The sequence below is a fragment of the Mirounga angustirostris genome, unplaced genomic scaffold (assembly GCF_029215605.1).
Source record: "Mirounga angustirostris isolate CCGP_5_RB_7025 unplaced genomic scaffold, mMirAng1.0.hap1 SCAF_8, whole genome shotgun sequence".
NCBI classification, from domain to species: domain Eukaryota; kingdom Metazoa; phylum Chordata; class Mammalia; order Carnivora; family Phocidae; genus Mirounga; species Mirounga angustirostris.
Window position 1 is genome coordinate 4,608,852 of NW_026991716.1, and position 15,940 is coordinate 4,624,791.

At 44.9% G+C, this 15,940-nt stretch overlaps 1 protein-coding gene across 1 annotated transcript in view; it reads left to right on the forward strand.

Moving 5' to 3' along the window:
* DCDC2 (doublecortin domain containing 2) overlaps positions 1 to 15,940 on the forward strand; it is a 170,439-nt gene that overhangs the window by 64,382 nt on the left and 90,117 nt on the right. Inside the window, exon 7 of the mRNA XM_045865945.1 lies at positions 2,932 to 3,094. Within this exon, the coding sequence (XP_045721901.1) occupies positions 2,932 to 3,094 (163 nt within the window). The remainder of the gene's footprint in view (positions 1 to 2,931; positions 3,095 to 15,940) is intronic.

Genomic DNA, 15,940 nt, shown 5'->3' on the forward strand with positions numbered 1-15,940 from the left:
CACAACTCTCCATTTATGTATCCAGGTTGTGAGTCACATGCGGAAGTCTCAAAAAAGGAAGGAAAAATCCCCCTCTCCATTCCTCTGTCCCCCCCTGCCCTCTCTAATTTATTTGTAGATCACCTATAATTTATATAATTAACTATGTGAATAAATATGAATATATAATATATATAATATTATATATTATATATTTAATACATATAAATTTAAATTTAATATATTTTATATATTTAAATTTAATATATTTTAAAATTTATATTAAATATAAATATATTATATATAAATATATATAAATATATAAACTTAAATATAAATTATATAATATAAATTATATAAATATAATATATTTATATATTATATAGTTTATATGTTTGTGCATAATTATTATATATTTATATTGCTAGCACTTTAGATGAATCAACATTTTTTTCTTCGTTAAAAAAAGACAGGCATTTAAATTGTTTCCAGGCTTCTAGTTACAAAACAAATTCTTCCCTTTGTCTTAGTTTAGTGTAGTCCTCACAAAGCGCCCAACAATCAGTCATTGATCCAATAATTGCATGCGTGGGGGTCCATTACCAAAGCCATGCTATGTAGCGTTATTGGAATCCACCAGGCTTTCTCAATGTTCCAAAATAAACCCTTTGGAGTGTCCTTATCAGAAATGGAGCAAATCAGAACTTCCTGTAGAGTCAACAAGAGAGTTGACTTTTAAAGTTGCATGAATACCGCTTCTCCCTGGTCACACACCATTTGCAGAAAATGCCTTTTCCCAGAGAGCTGTGAGGGACCATCCTGCCCAGATCCAGGGGCTCTCACTCACTCAGCTTCATATTAGTTCTCGAAAGTTCCACAGCATCTCTGAACCTTCCAGTAGGCTTGCTGGAAGGGTGACTCCGCTCATCCAAGGCTTTTGAAGTTTCAAAATCATGGGACGAACATGCTATGGAAAACAGGTTGGAACATGAGACCTGGCGGATGGGTGTGGAATCCCCACTATAATCGCATGATCTGTTTCTTCTGCCAGGCAGTCCACGGGCCTTGTGAGAAAGAATCACTGGAGAAAAGGAAGGAAAATAAGCACCAACTCTGGTTGCAGTTAATGCAATAATTAAATGGAAGTCTATGTTTAAATTGCAGTTGGAATGGGAAATTAAATTATGCAAAGGAGTGTTAGAGATTTGGACAAGTTTTCATACTGTTAATAAATCTATGCATAATTCATTTTCTTGTAGGCTATGACAAAATAGCATAAATAACTTCATTTGTAAGGCTGTGAGTTTTTCTATTCTTAATTGGGTGATGGCTAAAACCATTTCAGTGCTTCTGGATGACTGAATATATAAATGTTTAAAATGAGCAGTTATAATAGGTTTCTAGGCAGATTTGTTTATTTAATATTACTACATTTATTTTCAGATCCTAGCATAGTACAGATGTTGCATAAAGATTTCACCCAATATGGTGTGAGTTGGATCTGATTTTTAAGGAAAGACATACTAACTCTGCTCTTGGAGAAAGCACTCTGCTACTCTTCAAGCAAATACTGCCCGACAGGCACCGTACTAGTAATTTTATAAATGTTACCATTTCCTCGTCACGATAGACCTATCGTGTGTTAGCACGTAGATAGGCAGGTGTGTTAGCCCCACTCAACTGAGAAGGCAGCGGCCAAAGAAGGCAGGAGGTAGCCGGAGGTCCCACTGGCGGTTAGTGGCAGCGAAGTGGCTCTGAGCCACGTATTTTGGTCTCTAAAACTTGCATTCTTTCTACTTCCTGCAGCCTCACACCTTATACACTCAAGACACTCAAGTGGGTTTAGCACCTGAGCATCCGAGAACCAGGGTGTCTTGTTAGGAGGGAGGTTCTTGCTGTAGCAATGGCCAAGCAGCAAGACCAAGTCTGAGTGCACCTGTTCTTTGGGAGCTCACAGTGGTCACCATTGTGGTGGCTGTTACGTGGCTCCCCGGGAGCTGTACTGGGGCCAGGGAAACTCATCCTGGCCTTCATGCTGAAGAGCCTCCTTTGCAGAGGCAAGGTCTTCGTTCCCAGAGGCACGTGGAGACCACAGGCAACCACTGAATGTGTGATCATTGGTGGTTGCCTTGCAGAGGCGTGATCTTGAGCTGCTTGGATCTATGTGGCTCTGGATTTGCGATTCTCAGGGAGCATGGCAGTCACCAGCAGATGAGTACGTATTTGAGGATTTCTACAAGCACAGCGTGTGTCTCCTTGTGTGATGATACCCGCGTATTCACAGTGACCACTAGTTAAGAAGGTATTTCTAGATTAAGTGGTCAAACTGAGGGCTGTCACTTTTCCTTGTCCAGTAGATTTTTCTGGAGGGAGAGGATGGTTAAGGCAATGACCTTGCTGGCTCCGTGACCTTGGGCAAGACTCATTTCTTCCTCTCTGCAATGGGCGAAAACAGTGCTTGCCTCAGGGTTGTGAGGGTTGAAATAATTTTATAGAATGTCTGGTACATATTAAGTGTTCAGTACTTTTTATTTTATTTTATTTTATTTTTTTTTTAAGATTTTTATTTATTTATTCATGAGAGACAGAGAGAGAGAGAGAGGCAGAGGGAGAAGCAGGCTCCCAAGGAGCAGGGAGCCCGATGTGGGACTCGATCCCAGGACCCTGGGATCATGACCTGAGCCGAAGGCAGACGCTTAACCATCTGAGCCACCCAGGCGCCCCAAGTGTTCAGTACTTTTTAGCTATATTTTAATTCTCGTGCTTCTGCTATACCCTTCTCCTGGGACCAGGAAAAGTTAATGTACATATTAAAACAGAGAATGGGGAATCAGCAGAATATGTCCACTCCCGCCCCTGCCCCGTTTACCGCCGGTTAATGACTGACATTGACTAGGAGTTACTTTGGGATTTCATTAGCCCATGGTAAGGGTCTAATCTTCTGCCACTCAGGGAAATGATCGTCAATCCAAGTCAACAGTTGGATCCAACGACCACGCTTCCCCTCAGCCCCCAAAGAGGAAAGGGAAAAAAGAGGAGGTGAATTTGGAAAAACCCAAGAAAGGGAAACAAAACGTAAAGTTAAAGAACTCACCACAAATAAGTCCAAACAGTGGTAAGTTTGTCCTTGTTGTTATTATATTGTTTTTATGGATTATCATCTTAAGGCTTTGATATGATTTTAATTCTTAAATAGATCTGTTTGTTTCTTTGGACCCATGGAAGATGCTCCTTATCGTCCTATAAGAGAGTTTTCAAAGAAGATTTTTGTGTAGGAAAGATTCTTCTGTTTCTCCTTCCAAAATTTCTGCTTGTAATTAGAGGTTGTGTACAGGAACACATGCTTTGAGGTAAAATATTTCTTGTGGTGGTCTCGTATAAAAAAAGGTGAATCTTGTCATCCTTTTCCTCTATTGAAAGGGCTTGATAAACATGTTTACCAACTACTGTTGACATTGGTCTCTCTTCCTTGTGTGTCTACAACCCTTGTTCACATTGATCACAAGTTACTTTTAGTCACAGATCCCTTTCTCCAAAAAGATGTTTTCCTAATTTTACTGATATCCAAGAGAATACGACACACCCAGAGAACATTACCAGTAGGACGTGTCCCCAAATTAGTTCTGTATCTTGCATCACCAGGTAAGAGATGCCATAAACTAAGTTTTTAAACATTTTCATCAGTATGAGATTTGTGCAGTCAGAATTGTGAACTTTCATGGGAAGACTTTTCATGGGAACTTTTGGGAAGACAGGCTCTTTTTGGTTTCATTCCAAGCGTGGTGTCAGTGGGACGAACCTGCAGGGGTGAGGGGTGGAGGGCTGGCCGGGCCACAGCCCCGTGCAGGGACTGCTTCTCCTTCACCCTGGGATCCCCTCACACACCTGCCGGGGGACATGCTGGGCGGGAGGGAGGAGGATGAATGGGCTGTTATTGTGGATTCATGGCCAGCTCTCTGTCTTCCACTTGGGAGCTTCAGCTTCTTTTGAATTTGTTGTGAAGAGTCACATTAGAATGACAGCTACTGTGGGCCTCACAACGAAGGGGACACATGAACTCGTGGGGGTTCAGAGGGTGAGGCAGGCGATGAAGGAGTCGTGGGAAAGCTGCGTGAGAGTAAGTGAGAGAAACAGCCTGCATGACGAGCCAGTTACAAAGAGGAGATAGAACGGAGGGGGCTTTGCATCATTTCGGTGATGGAGACCAGCTGGGGAAGGGCAGAGGGGGCTTTGCATCATTTCAGTGATGGAGACCAGCTGGGGATGGGGGGGTCCTGGATTCTCCTTACAGCTCTGCTCTAGACCTTGGGCAAGCCACTTAACTTTGGGGGGCCACATCAGCTCTCTGCAAAATGTGGGCTCATATTAAGATTTAGCTTGAATGTTTGCTTATCGTTAAGTCTGTATAATCCCTCACAGTTGACGATGAAACAGGGGAAGCCAGGGTCAAATGTGGCCAACGAATGTTTATTGAATGCATATTTTACGGCAGGCACCAAAGGAAAGAAGCTAGCCTGGAAGAATATGCCATACCTTGAGGATTTAAAATCATAGAGGCTTTATTTTAATCAGTATACCAGATTGTGAAGCCCCCAAGGCCCTGGGCTGGGTCTTCCTAAGTGTTATGTTTTTATTCGCAATAACTGGCATGGGTCTGATGGATACGAGACCCTTAATAAATATTGGCAAACGAGCGCTGGAACATAGAACACAACATAGACAGGTCGCTGTAATACTTTGAAACTCTTCACGAATATGTTTCATTAAAGGCTTTTGTAAAATGTGGCTTATTTTCTGTGAGGCTCATCTTAGCATGTGAAAAATCCCAATTCCTCCTCCTAGTTTGTGTATTTTAAAGTCTTTAGTTTCAGCAGTTGCTTCTCAGGAGAAAGGGGACCTTCACCTTGTCATTCTCATTTGCAGAAATTACGTAGGATGAGGTTACACCCACAGTTTCCTCTTGCACTGGAAAGGAACCTTTACGGAACAGCTAAATGATCAGTACTTTTGCTTTCGTAGAAATTCTCAGTTTTCAGCAATGGTACCTGTGGGGATGAAAATAAGAAACACGTTGAGCGTTGAGGCAAGTTATTATTATTTTTTAAAGTGCTCGGAAAAGGTGGAAGGCCGTCGTTGTTCAACCCCTTGTCTTTGGAGAGCCTGGCAATTGTTTTAGATTATTGCCCATGTTAAGTGTCTATTCTCCAGTGTCGTTTTATAATGAGCGAAATGTAGGCTTCTAACTGCTGGACCTCTGGTGTCTTTTATTTTTTGTTTTTAAAGATTTATTTATTTGTCAGAGAGAGCAAGAGCACAAGCAGGGGTGAGGAGCAGAGGGAGAGGGAGAAGCAGACTCGTCACTGAGCAGGGAGCCCAATGTGGGGCTTGATCCCAGGACCCTGAGATCATGAATGACCTGAGCCAAACGCAGACGCTTCACCAACTGAGCCACCTAGGCACCCCCTGCTGGTGTCTTTCAAGCAACAGTTTGGGGGAGTGGAACCTCCCCCCCCACCTCCCCCCACCCGGCCCAGTAAGAAACTTAGGTGATCCAGAAGTGTACATAAGAGTTGAGATGAAGCATTTTGTATCTTTTCCTCTTGATAGAAAGAACATACAACCTGGAAGATGAATCTTGGCTTCCAAAAACATTTTTTTTTCCAGGGAAAATGAAAAAAAAAAAAAAGGATTTTGTTCACTAGATTAAATCATCACTTGACAAATTTAAGGATATTAGCTTAAGTCCATAGTTTTGAAAATTGAGCTATTTCCCCCATCAGCTCTCCCTCCAGATGTCTTTGGCTGTAGAAATTGTCCAGGTTATAGTCTCAAATCTCTCCTTTTCTCACTCCTTAATTCAGCTTCATATTAATTTATTCTCACAATTGTTTTTTACTTTAATGTCCTCTATTCTAGTAATTAGAACCAAGTGTGTGCTTTTGGATAGTCATATCTCAAGAGCGCTTATTGTCTAGAAAAGTAAAAGCAATAGGACTGTAAGCAAAATGAAAGGAAAGGTGTGTGGTGAGTCAACATAATGAGTAAAAAATGAAAGAATTAATACTGTATTGTATATTTGAAAGTTGCTAAGAGAGTAGGTATTAAAAGTTCTCATCACAAGGAAAACTTTGTTGTTGTTGTTGTTTTTGTAACCGTGTATGGTAACAGATGTTAACTAGATTTACTGTGGTGATCGTTTTGTAATATATACAAATATCAAATAAAAAACGCAAGAATTTGATGTTAGAGATGAAACATAGTTTTTGCTGCTTACCAGTATTTTACATTTGGGATTAAGTGGTTGATTTAATTTTCTTTCATGTTACTTACCAGTATTTTACATTTGGGATTAAGTGGTTGATTTAATTTTCTTTCAAAGTGTTAAATTTTAGAGTTAGGATGAATATCTAGATCATCTCGTAACGTATGATAAATTGTGCAAATTTTTGGTCCAGTGTTTGTTACCTGTATACTGTTCTAATGTTAATGAGAAGAAAGAGACTGTGTAGGCTATCTTGATTTTTATTATAATGTAGGCTGTAGTCATACCTGTTGTCTTTCTTCTACTGTTGATATTTACTGATATTTGGGTGTCTAGTGCTATATGAATGAGCAGTGCTGATAACTGTCTGTAGATGGCAACCTGGCTCTAATTTTCTTTTTTTCTTTTTCTTTTTTTTTTTTTTTCTTTCCGACTCTGTTTCTTTCCGTAATAGTAAAGCTTAATAATTCAAGCAGAGCTGCGACATATTTCTTCAGGGAAACAAATCCCATTTTCTTTTGGTAGCCAAGATGCAAAGTAAGATTGGTTGGTGATTGATGAAGTTGGGTGTGAAATGCATTTCTGGAGCTGCATTTAAATACCAGCTTAACTGGCCAGCCTGTTTTCCATACACTTTCCACCTGATTTGTGGTGCCTTGAGATACGTTTTAGAGGCTCTTAACTAGCTTACCCTTTCCACCACGAGCAAAGTGGTAATGATGATTGTCTTGAAATAGTATTTTGGGATCGATTGTTTTCATTGGTATTTTAAATATTTTCTTTTTTTTTTTTTTAAAGATTTTATTTATTTATTTGACAGAGAAAGACACAGTGAGAGAGGGAACACAAGCAGGGGGAGTGGGAGAGGGAGAAGCAGACTCCCTGCCGAGCAGGAAGCCCAATGCGGGACTCGATCCAGGGACTCCAGGATCATGACCTGAGCCGAAGGCAGTCGCTTAACCAACTGAGCCACCCAGGCGCCCCTTTAAATATTTTCTATGTGAAAAAAAATTAGTGTCTTTAGAACCCTCAGAACCCAGGAAGTGCAGTGAATTTAGGGCTCCTTGGAAATATTGGAAAGGCTGCAGAAAAAATAAGCAGGGCTGTGTTGCGGCAGCTTACATGGTATTGATCATTATAAACACTTTCTTTAAAGCAGAGTTTTTTTGTTTTTGCTTTTTTTTGCCTATATTTTTATTATGTTCATAAAGCAGAGTTTTAAAACGTGAGCAAAAACAAGATTTGTTTTCTTTTGAAGGATGTTTGATTCTCTTTCTTTTTTTTTTTTTTAAAGATTTTATTTATTTATTTGAGAGAGAGAATGAGAGAGAGCACGAGAGGGGGGAGGGTCGGAGGGAGAAGCAGACTCCCCGCCGAGCAGGGAGCCCGATGCGGGACTCGATCCCGGGACTCCAGGATCATGACCCGAGCCGAAGGCAGTCGCTTAACCAACTGAGCCAGCCAGGCGCCCTGATTCTCTTTCTGTTTGCGGGTGTGAGCATGTGCGTGAGCATGCAAGTGCGTGCACACACACACACACACACACAGACTAGCATCCTCCTTGATGCAGTTCCTGGCTTATTCCCAGCATCAGTTCTGTGATCGTTCCTAAGGAACTTGACATGTTTAGATTCCTCATGAATGATGGGGAGCAGGTGCAGCATCAGGAAGGGATGTCTGAATATTATGACCTTGCTGGGTGAGTGCCCTTGAGCGGTCACGCTCCTAAATTTTCTAAGAGCTACACTCTGCACATGCTTTGCTGCTTTCCCCCCGGGGAAGGAGCATTACTGCAATCCGTCCTCGCAGTCAGATCGCGGGGCGTTGAAACCTGAGCTGCTTCGGTTCAGCCCATGAACCAGCTCAGGCACTTACTTGTGTGGTTCCCCAGTCACAGGAGGCTCTGAAAATAGAACAAGAAGCATGTTTCCAAATGGGCTCCCCCAGGCCTCACCCTCTGAGGGGGATCAGGTACGGGAAGAAAGTCTATCAGAAGGCACCAGGAGGAGTTCACAGAACAGGGCACTGGTTTTGTTTAAGACTCCGCGCTAAGATTTAGGATTCGTTGGTGTCTGGTGCCGCCCCCTCACCTTTGGGTGGAGAAATGCAGGCTTTTCATTCCTGCGTCGACAGTGACTTAGCTCAGAAGCGGACTGTGGGACAGTGTGGACTGTGGGATATGGGTCACGTTTTACTACATCAAGTCCCAGGGCGATAAAAATTTATAAAGCAAGCATTCCCCCATACCTCAGGGATCCTTGTTGGAATGACCTATTGTCCGACGGGATTCTAGTACATAAAGGATTTTAGTATTTCTTGAAGGTTTATTATGGTATTCCAGTTCTTTTACTAAAAATTAGTTTAGGAATGTCTACTTTGCTGTTCACTTCAGCTCCGGGAGGTTGAAAAATTAGAGGCTGGCTGACTTACCAGGAAGATGTTTATCTTTTTTGAGAGGAGAACCTTTTTAAAAGAGAATCTGTTTGTATCCTGCTTTCTTACACACTTTGTACCCCAGATGGAGAATCACTCTGAGAAAACCATTCTTTTTACAGTGGAGGTAGGATTGAGACCTCTGTAGGAAATTTCGTTTGGGGGGCTGCTTTTTTTTTAATGTAGCCCAGGGTTGGGGTGGGAAGATACTTTTTTGTTTTCACAAGGCAGAGTTAGGGAGCTGTTGAATTACATTAGCTATTTCCAAACCTTTGGAAGATTTTTATCCCAGAAATTCACTCTCCGTAGGTATTTTAGTACTAACCTCCCATTTTCCATACAAGTAGCCCACAAAGTTCTGTGTAACCCATAATGCATTTTATTCAGAGAGTTGTTGCTATTCTTTTCTCTGATCTCCTGTTGAGTTTGTAGGTGTTCAGAATGGTTTGATCCCCATCCAGCTGAATTCCTGAGACCGGACGAAATCCAGGTCTCCTATTCCTCCGCCATCTTGCTCCGCCCCTCCCCATAATGCATTTTAATTCTCACCCCATACACACACATGCCGTGCACGTTCCCTGCCATGCCCACTCTAGTGTGTCTAGTGGGAAAGTGAGCTTTTGAAAGTTCCATTTTGGAATGCTGAGGACCCGTGGTACCCTGCTGCCCTCAGTCAAATTTCTGGTGTAGGCCAAAGAGGCTGAGGTCAGGGATCCAACTGACTGGGTTTGGGTCTGAGGAAGAATGCAGAGGTCGGGGGGCCAGACCTGGCATTATGGGGCTTGGCAGGGGTCGGGGGGACACTGAGGTTTGGGATGAGGTTCTTTTATTATTTGATCCTCTGCAAGAGGAGAACGTTGGGATTGTCTCATCTTTATTTTTTCCCCTAGCTTTAGGCTTTGGCGCGTCAGCTTCCCTTTTCATTGATGCTCCCCATTACTTGTAGACAGGGCCTCAGTACTTCTTGATCCCTCAAAGGCCCCAACGAATTCGCAGTTATTTCTTTGATCCCGCTGCCTCCAAAGTTAGCTGTGAACTTTTCTCTAGCGTACTTTAGAGAAAACGAAATTTGTACCCGTGGTGAGTTTCTGGCACACAAAAGACTCAAGGAACTTGAGTGTGGCTCATCTGTTTTTCAGGGAGAAGCTGAAACTGGGTTATCCCCAGTGGGGCCTTTCATCCTGGGGTCTGAGGTGGGGCTCGGACTGAGGCTGGGTTGGGGTGGGTCTCATGTCAGGGACGGCTGCGAGATGCTGATCGTGGGGCTGACATGGTGCAGGGAAGAAGAAGAAAGAGCCAGGTCTCTTCCCAGCTCCCCTCTCTTCTGCTAGCAGGTGGTGAGGTAAAACCAGGACAAGGGGGTGGGTCCTTTCGAGGGTTGGCAACTCCTCAGCTGTCACTCTTTCATGAGACACAGACAAGCCCCCCGAACATCCTGCTTGGAGTAACACTTAGCGTTAGTTGAGTAAGTGAGAGGGTGTGTGTGTGTGTGTGTGTGTGTGTGTGTAGGTCCATTATGTCTACATTTGTGTTAACTATTAACGCCTCCAAATTGCAAACCCTGATGAATGGCACAATTCTGATACCCAGGCTCCAGAACATCTCCATTGTGGGTTTTAATCTGATATTTTATAAACTCCGCCTACCAATCCTCAGAATTAGAGAAATAGCATTTCCTTAGGTTTACAAATGGGAGAGAAAAAGAGGAGAAACCCAATTTCCCAGAGTCAAATGGTCTATCAGTGCCGAGAGATTTCTGGAAATTGCCATGCTGACCCATCGCGGGCTGAGAGGCAGACGTCCCCATGGGGTTATCTGTGGGGCGCAGATGCCCGTGAGTGGAGGGGGGAGAGAGTGAGGGAGGCTTCGGTGGGGGGAAGCTCTGAGCCGTCTCCCTTTGGTTTGGTGGTGAGAGTGTTGACATATCACAGTTGACCTTGAAGCTTGTCTGAGAGATTGTGAGGAGTTCCCACCTTTCTTCTCTTCCATTCTTCAATGTTTCATCTTCCCTTTGTAAACGGGGGTGACAGATTTGAGCCCTTTCCGTTCTGTAGGTGGGAGGAATGAGTTATCACCAACGAGATTTTCCTCTTCAGCAATGTGGTGTGATGGTGGGTTTCCTCTACCTTTGGACCTGAGTCCAGGCCTTCCGCTGCATTCAGACCCATGTCTTCAGAGTTTGGGAGCCTGGAACAGGTGAATACTTTTGAGGCTGACCTCTAGTTTATTTATCAAATGGCCCAATCTTATTTTTTTGAGAGGATTTTTAGTTACATTCTAGGACTTCACCTCTTGCAGCCCAAGCCCTTCTGAGCATCTGAGTTTCCTTCTCCATATTTCATGAATCGTGGACGTAGGAGCCCTGCCCCCTTTCGAAGACCATCGCGTTCATGTCTTCAGTGAGTGCTTCCAGTGTACCACACATTTTGTAATCAGCAGGCTGCCTCCGTTCCCTCTCTTTTGTGCTCCCTGCTCAGCACTAGCAGAGTTTCTTCCGGAAACCATCATTATACCTTGACCAAGTAGTCGTCCTTGATAAAGTAGAAGCAATTCCCTTCTCCTTTTTCATGACCCAACTCCATTTACCACTTGTAAATGCTGAAGTGTGTCTATGTGCTGGACACGTTTTTCCTTCTTGCTGATACGCCTCTGTATCCCTTTTGTCCATGTGCAAGACAGGGCAGGGGTCTTTCCCCACTCATATGAGACACCGGGATGCTTTTGTACCCCGGGGTCTATTTTATATATGAACGCTATTTTTATTCTTCTCAGGAACCCTTGTTGTTTTCGAAATAAGATATAACCTGTGTTGCAAATCACCACGTAGCATGCCACCACCATGAGGGTAAAGATAAGGAGAAAATATCTGCAAAGTACTTTTGAGTTTTGTAGGTTTAAAGCTATCTGTTTATTCTTATTTTATACACCTGGATGATAATACCAAATTGAGCAACATATCATTCCCCTGAAAATGCCATCCATCGGGATGTCTGAGTGGCTCAGTCGTTAAGTGTCTGCCTTTGGCTCAGGTCATGATTCCAGGGTCCTGGGATCAAGCCCCGCATTAGGCTCCCTGCTCAGCAGAGAGCCTGCTTCTCCCTCTCCCACTCCCCCTGCTTGTGCTCTTTTTCTCTGTCGAATAAATAAGTAAAATCTTAAAAAAAATACATTAAAAAAAAAGAAAAGAAAATGCCGTCCGTACTGAAAGGCACATTTCACGGGGAGCGAAGCTGACAGGCCCCTTCTGCCCCTGCCCAAGTTCAGACCACACGTCCGTCATCTTTGGACTGATTGGAGCTGGCTTTCTCCCAGGCTTTGTGGTGCTAATGGGAAGCGCACCAATGCAAAGGGGTAGTCGTTTTACGGAGGAGTCTTCCCTGTGCCACGGTAAGAAACAGGCGTCCTCCACCCAGGTCACTGAGGACAATTCCTGCGACCTTGGTGAGGCTGCCCGGTGCTCTGCACCAGCTCTCACCCAGGGAACTTACGGTCGCTTCCTAAAGTGGGTTCTGTGGAACGGCAGTTTTGCATGCTCCGAATAGATGTTTCTTGTAGTAAGAGCGCCAAGCTCAAACAGAAGTTTGGGAAATGTTGGGTTATGCCGAGTTCAGCCATCATCTTTGCTGCAGAGTCCGCAGAGCCTTTCACGTGGAAGTGTCCCCTACTTCTTCAGACTCTGGATCCCCGTTGTGGAAGCGGGTTGGTGGGAAGACGGGTTGTGCAGGGCACAGCGTGGGGGGCGCTGGGCTGGGTAGCCATACAGCGCCGCTTCCTTGCAGGTTGCAAGGCATGGGAGGATTTCTGACGGGGATTCACTGAGACACCGTCTCTTTGTGTGCTTCTGATCAGAGCAAAAGCTCATGGAAGCAGCTCACCTTTTCTGAGCATTGGCCGTGCCAGGGACCGGACTGAGCGCTGTAGGTTTACGGTCTCATTAAACCTTCCGATCAGCCCTAGGACTCAGGCATCATTACTGTTAGCATCATCCTCATTTAACTGATAAAGGAACCACAACGCCGAAGGGTTAAGAAGTTTGCGTTTGGCCAAACAAGCAGCCAGCAGGAGGCTCAGACCCATGGTTTCGGTCTGTCGTAGGATGCTGTCTGGAGGCTGCATGGCCTCGCTCGCATCCGGGCAGCGAAGCCCCGGAGTGTCGCCATCAGCAGGCAGGGTGACAGTGGGAAGTCACAATGGCCTGTGTGTGCATTTGGGGACCAGTAGTCATGTTTATTAGTGACGGCCAAATAAAATCGACAGCATGCTTTTGAGAGCACTCAGGTTCAGACAGATCTAAGAATTCTAGCGCACTCTGCCTCACCGTGTTCGGTTCCCTTACTGGCTACGAGGGGCTTTAAGGAGACGTCACGGCAGTGGGAGATGGAGGACCCAGGGTCAGAGTGAGGAAATCCCACGCCGACCACAAGTCCAGGTTGTCTCCTGTCCGTCTAACCGGCCAGCTCTAAATTGGAGGTTCCTGTGGCCCCTCCATGGATCCGACAGTTTGCTGGCTCAGCCCGCAGAACTCAGTAAGACTGTTGACTGACCAGCTCACTGGTTTGTTGTAAAGGATACAACTCAGGAGCAGCCAGATGGAAGAGACGCTCGGGGCAAGATGTGGGGGCAGGGACGTGAGGCTTCCCGGCCCTTCTAGCCAGCTCCATGCCTCAGCCAATCTGGGAGCTCTCCAAACCCCTTTGTGTAGGGTTTTGTAAATAGAGGTTTCATTATGTAGGCATGACCGATTAAATCAGTGCCAGGAGTGATGAACTCCACCTCCGGCCCCTCGGCCCTCCCTGGAGGTGTGGGAGCAGCGATGGGACCGGAAGTTTGCCACCCCCTAATCACATGGTTGGTTCTCCTGGCCACCGGCCCCCATCCTTAGGAGCTCTCTGGAAGTCACCTCATTCGCTTAAACTCAGATGTGGTTGAAAGAGCTTGTTATAAATAGCAAGACGCTTCTCCACCCTCTGCTCTGGAATTGTTTGAGGAACTGGAGTTATTTGAGGACAAAAGATTAAATATTGAAAGATGCTCACATTCCTCTTTATCACTTAGGAAATTACAAACATGTTAGGAGCTCTGCTCCAGGAACCCCGGACCAGGCCAAAATGTATTTCTTACTCTATGATGCTATCCCATTCAGCGTGTCTGAGAGTGTCTTCATCATGCTCTCATGTTTAATTTTTAGTTTGGACAGACCTAGAATTCTTGGTTGGGAATACTTTTCACTGAGTGTTCTGAATGTATTACTTCATTGTTGCTGTTAAGAAATCCGATGCCATTCACACTCCTGCTTATCTGAATGGGTTTCCCCAAAACTTCACTTGATAGGTGAGGATCTCAGAAAAGGACTTGAGTGCAAGTAGTTCATTTGGGAGGTGATTCCAGAAGCATGGGCAGGTCTGACGTAGAAGAGAGGAGAGCTTAGAAGGGGGGGGGGTTACTCTTAAGGAGGGTCCTCTGTGGGCAACTGGGGAGTCTTGCTGCTGGAACCTTCTTAGAGAGTATATGAAACATACCTCAAAACTGTCCAGTGCAGGCAGGGGTGAGGACACCGAGACATCTGTCTGCTAAATCCTGTCCTTCGTTGGTTGAGGGTGGTTCTTGGAACAGTAACTCCCTGGTGCTCTGGCCTGTCCACGTCTGTGGCCAGAGAAAGGCCTTGGGCAAAGTCAGGAACTTGAAGTGCAGTAGACTTCTGGGTTGGGCCGAGAGGATGAGGGCAGGGTGTGGAGGTGGCCTGCTATGGCCCGGGACAGGGAAAATGTTGGACTTGACAATCTTTGACGGTGGATAGAGGAGAGAGGGCGGGTTTGAGAAGTATGTAGGAGACAGAATGAATGTGACCTGAGGTCACGTGGGACGGTGTGAGAGAGTAAGTGGGACCCGAGGGGCCTGAGGAGATGGTTGTGTCATTAACTTTCGGGGGATGCATCCATGAGAAGGGGAAGACTTATGTGTGCAGACAGAGGGACCTGTCTGGCACTCGGTGTAGGTGTACATGGACCAGCTGGAAATGGAAAGACTCCTCTTGCAGACATACCTCCTGAGGTCATCAGCTGATGGGTGAGCATCGAAGTCGAGTGCAGAAGATGACCCAGGGAGGACCCGTAGACCTAGAGGAGAGGGGCAACCCCCAACTCTTAGAGCAAGTTCAGAAGGAGGACGTGGAGAAGTAGGCATGAAAAAACATCTGTACAGTCCTTACACCTCTAATTACCTCGCTCATCTTAGGGCGCAAACACCGCGGGGTAGGTGTCGTTCATAGATGGAAATCCTAATTTCCATTCTACAGATCTGAAGACTAACGTACAGGAAGATTTAGTATCCTGCAGTCTGCAGCAAGCCAGAAAGCGTGTAACAAATGGCATTTATTGCCAAGGTGTCCCGGCATGTGAGCCAAGGTCCGCTGCCCTCAGGTTTAGAGTTTTTCCATGATCGCAGTGGCCCTAATCAGACTTTGTAGTTGTGTAGAGCCCAAATGTGTCGGAGAGATTCTGGGTCTATTTTATGGGAAGCTAAGACCAGACAGAAGGTGCTAAGCCCTATGCCTATCACCGAGCATCTTGGCACAGCGTAGCCTGCGTGGAGTTATTAACCTGTATGCAACGAGTGAGAAAGCGTTGACGTCTCAGATCGAAAATAGACAGACTCATTATGCGCAGTAATTGAACACCAAAAAGTAATAGCAAGAAAATTGATTCGGACTGTACTTAATGAGGGATATGAAGGAAATGATAGTTCAGAATCCTGAAATTGTTTTTAGTAAGAGGTGAACACGCTGCAATCTGAATATGAAGGACTATTCCTCTCTCACTGCAGAACTACCAAAAAGATCCAGCTGGAAAGTCCCCATGTCACACCAGCCCAAGAATGTATTAGGGGCCCAAGGGAACGATGGCTGTTTTTCTCAACTGAAAGAAGAATGCCACCATTTGCGCTTCCCTGGGACCCGAGTTCCCAATGATTCCGTCTGATGTTGGCATGCGTGCTGTGGGCTGTCATTGCCCTGCATGACAAGAAGAAGAGCCACCCAGGGCGGAAACAAACCATCGCTGACCGACGGGCTCCCTATTTTTTTCTGGTGCTTTCTGCCTTAGCGCATTTGAGATTTATTGCATTTTCCATTTGGTAAGGTGTGCTAACTAAAGCAGACTTCCAGATCTAATTAGTCCAGCGCTCAGTCCACGTTTAGATGGACAAACTCATCCCTTACGGATTTTTATTTTCTCGGACAGAAGGGACAAAGGAATGAAGTTTCTTTGG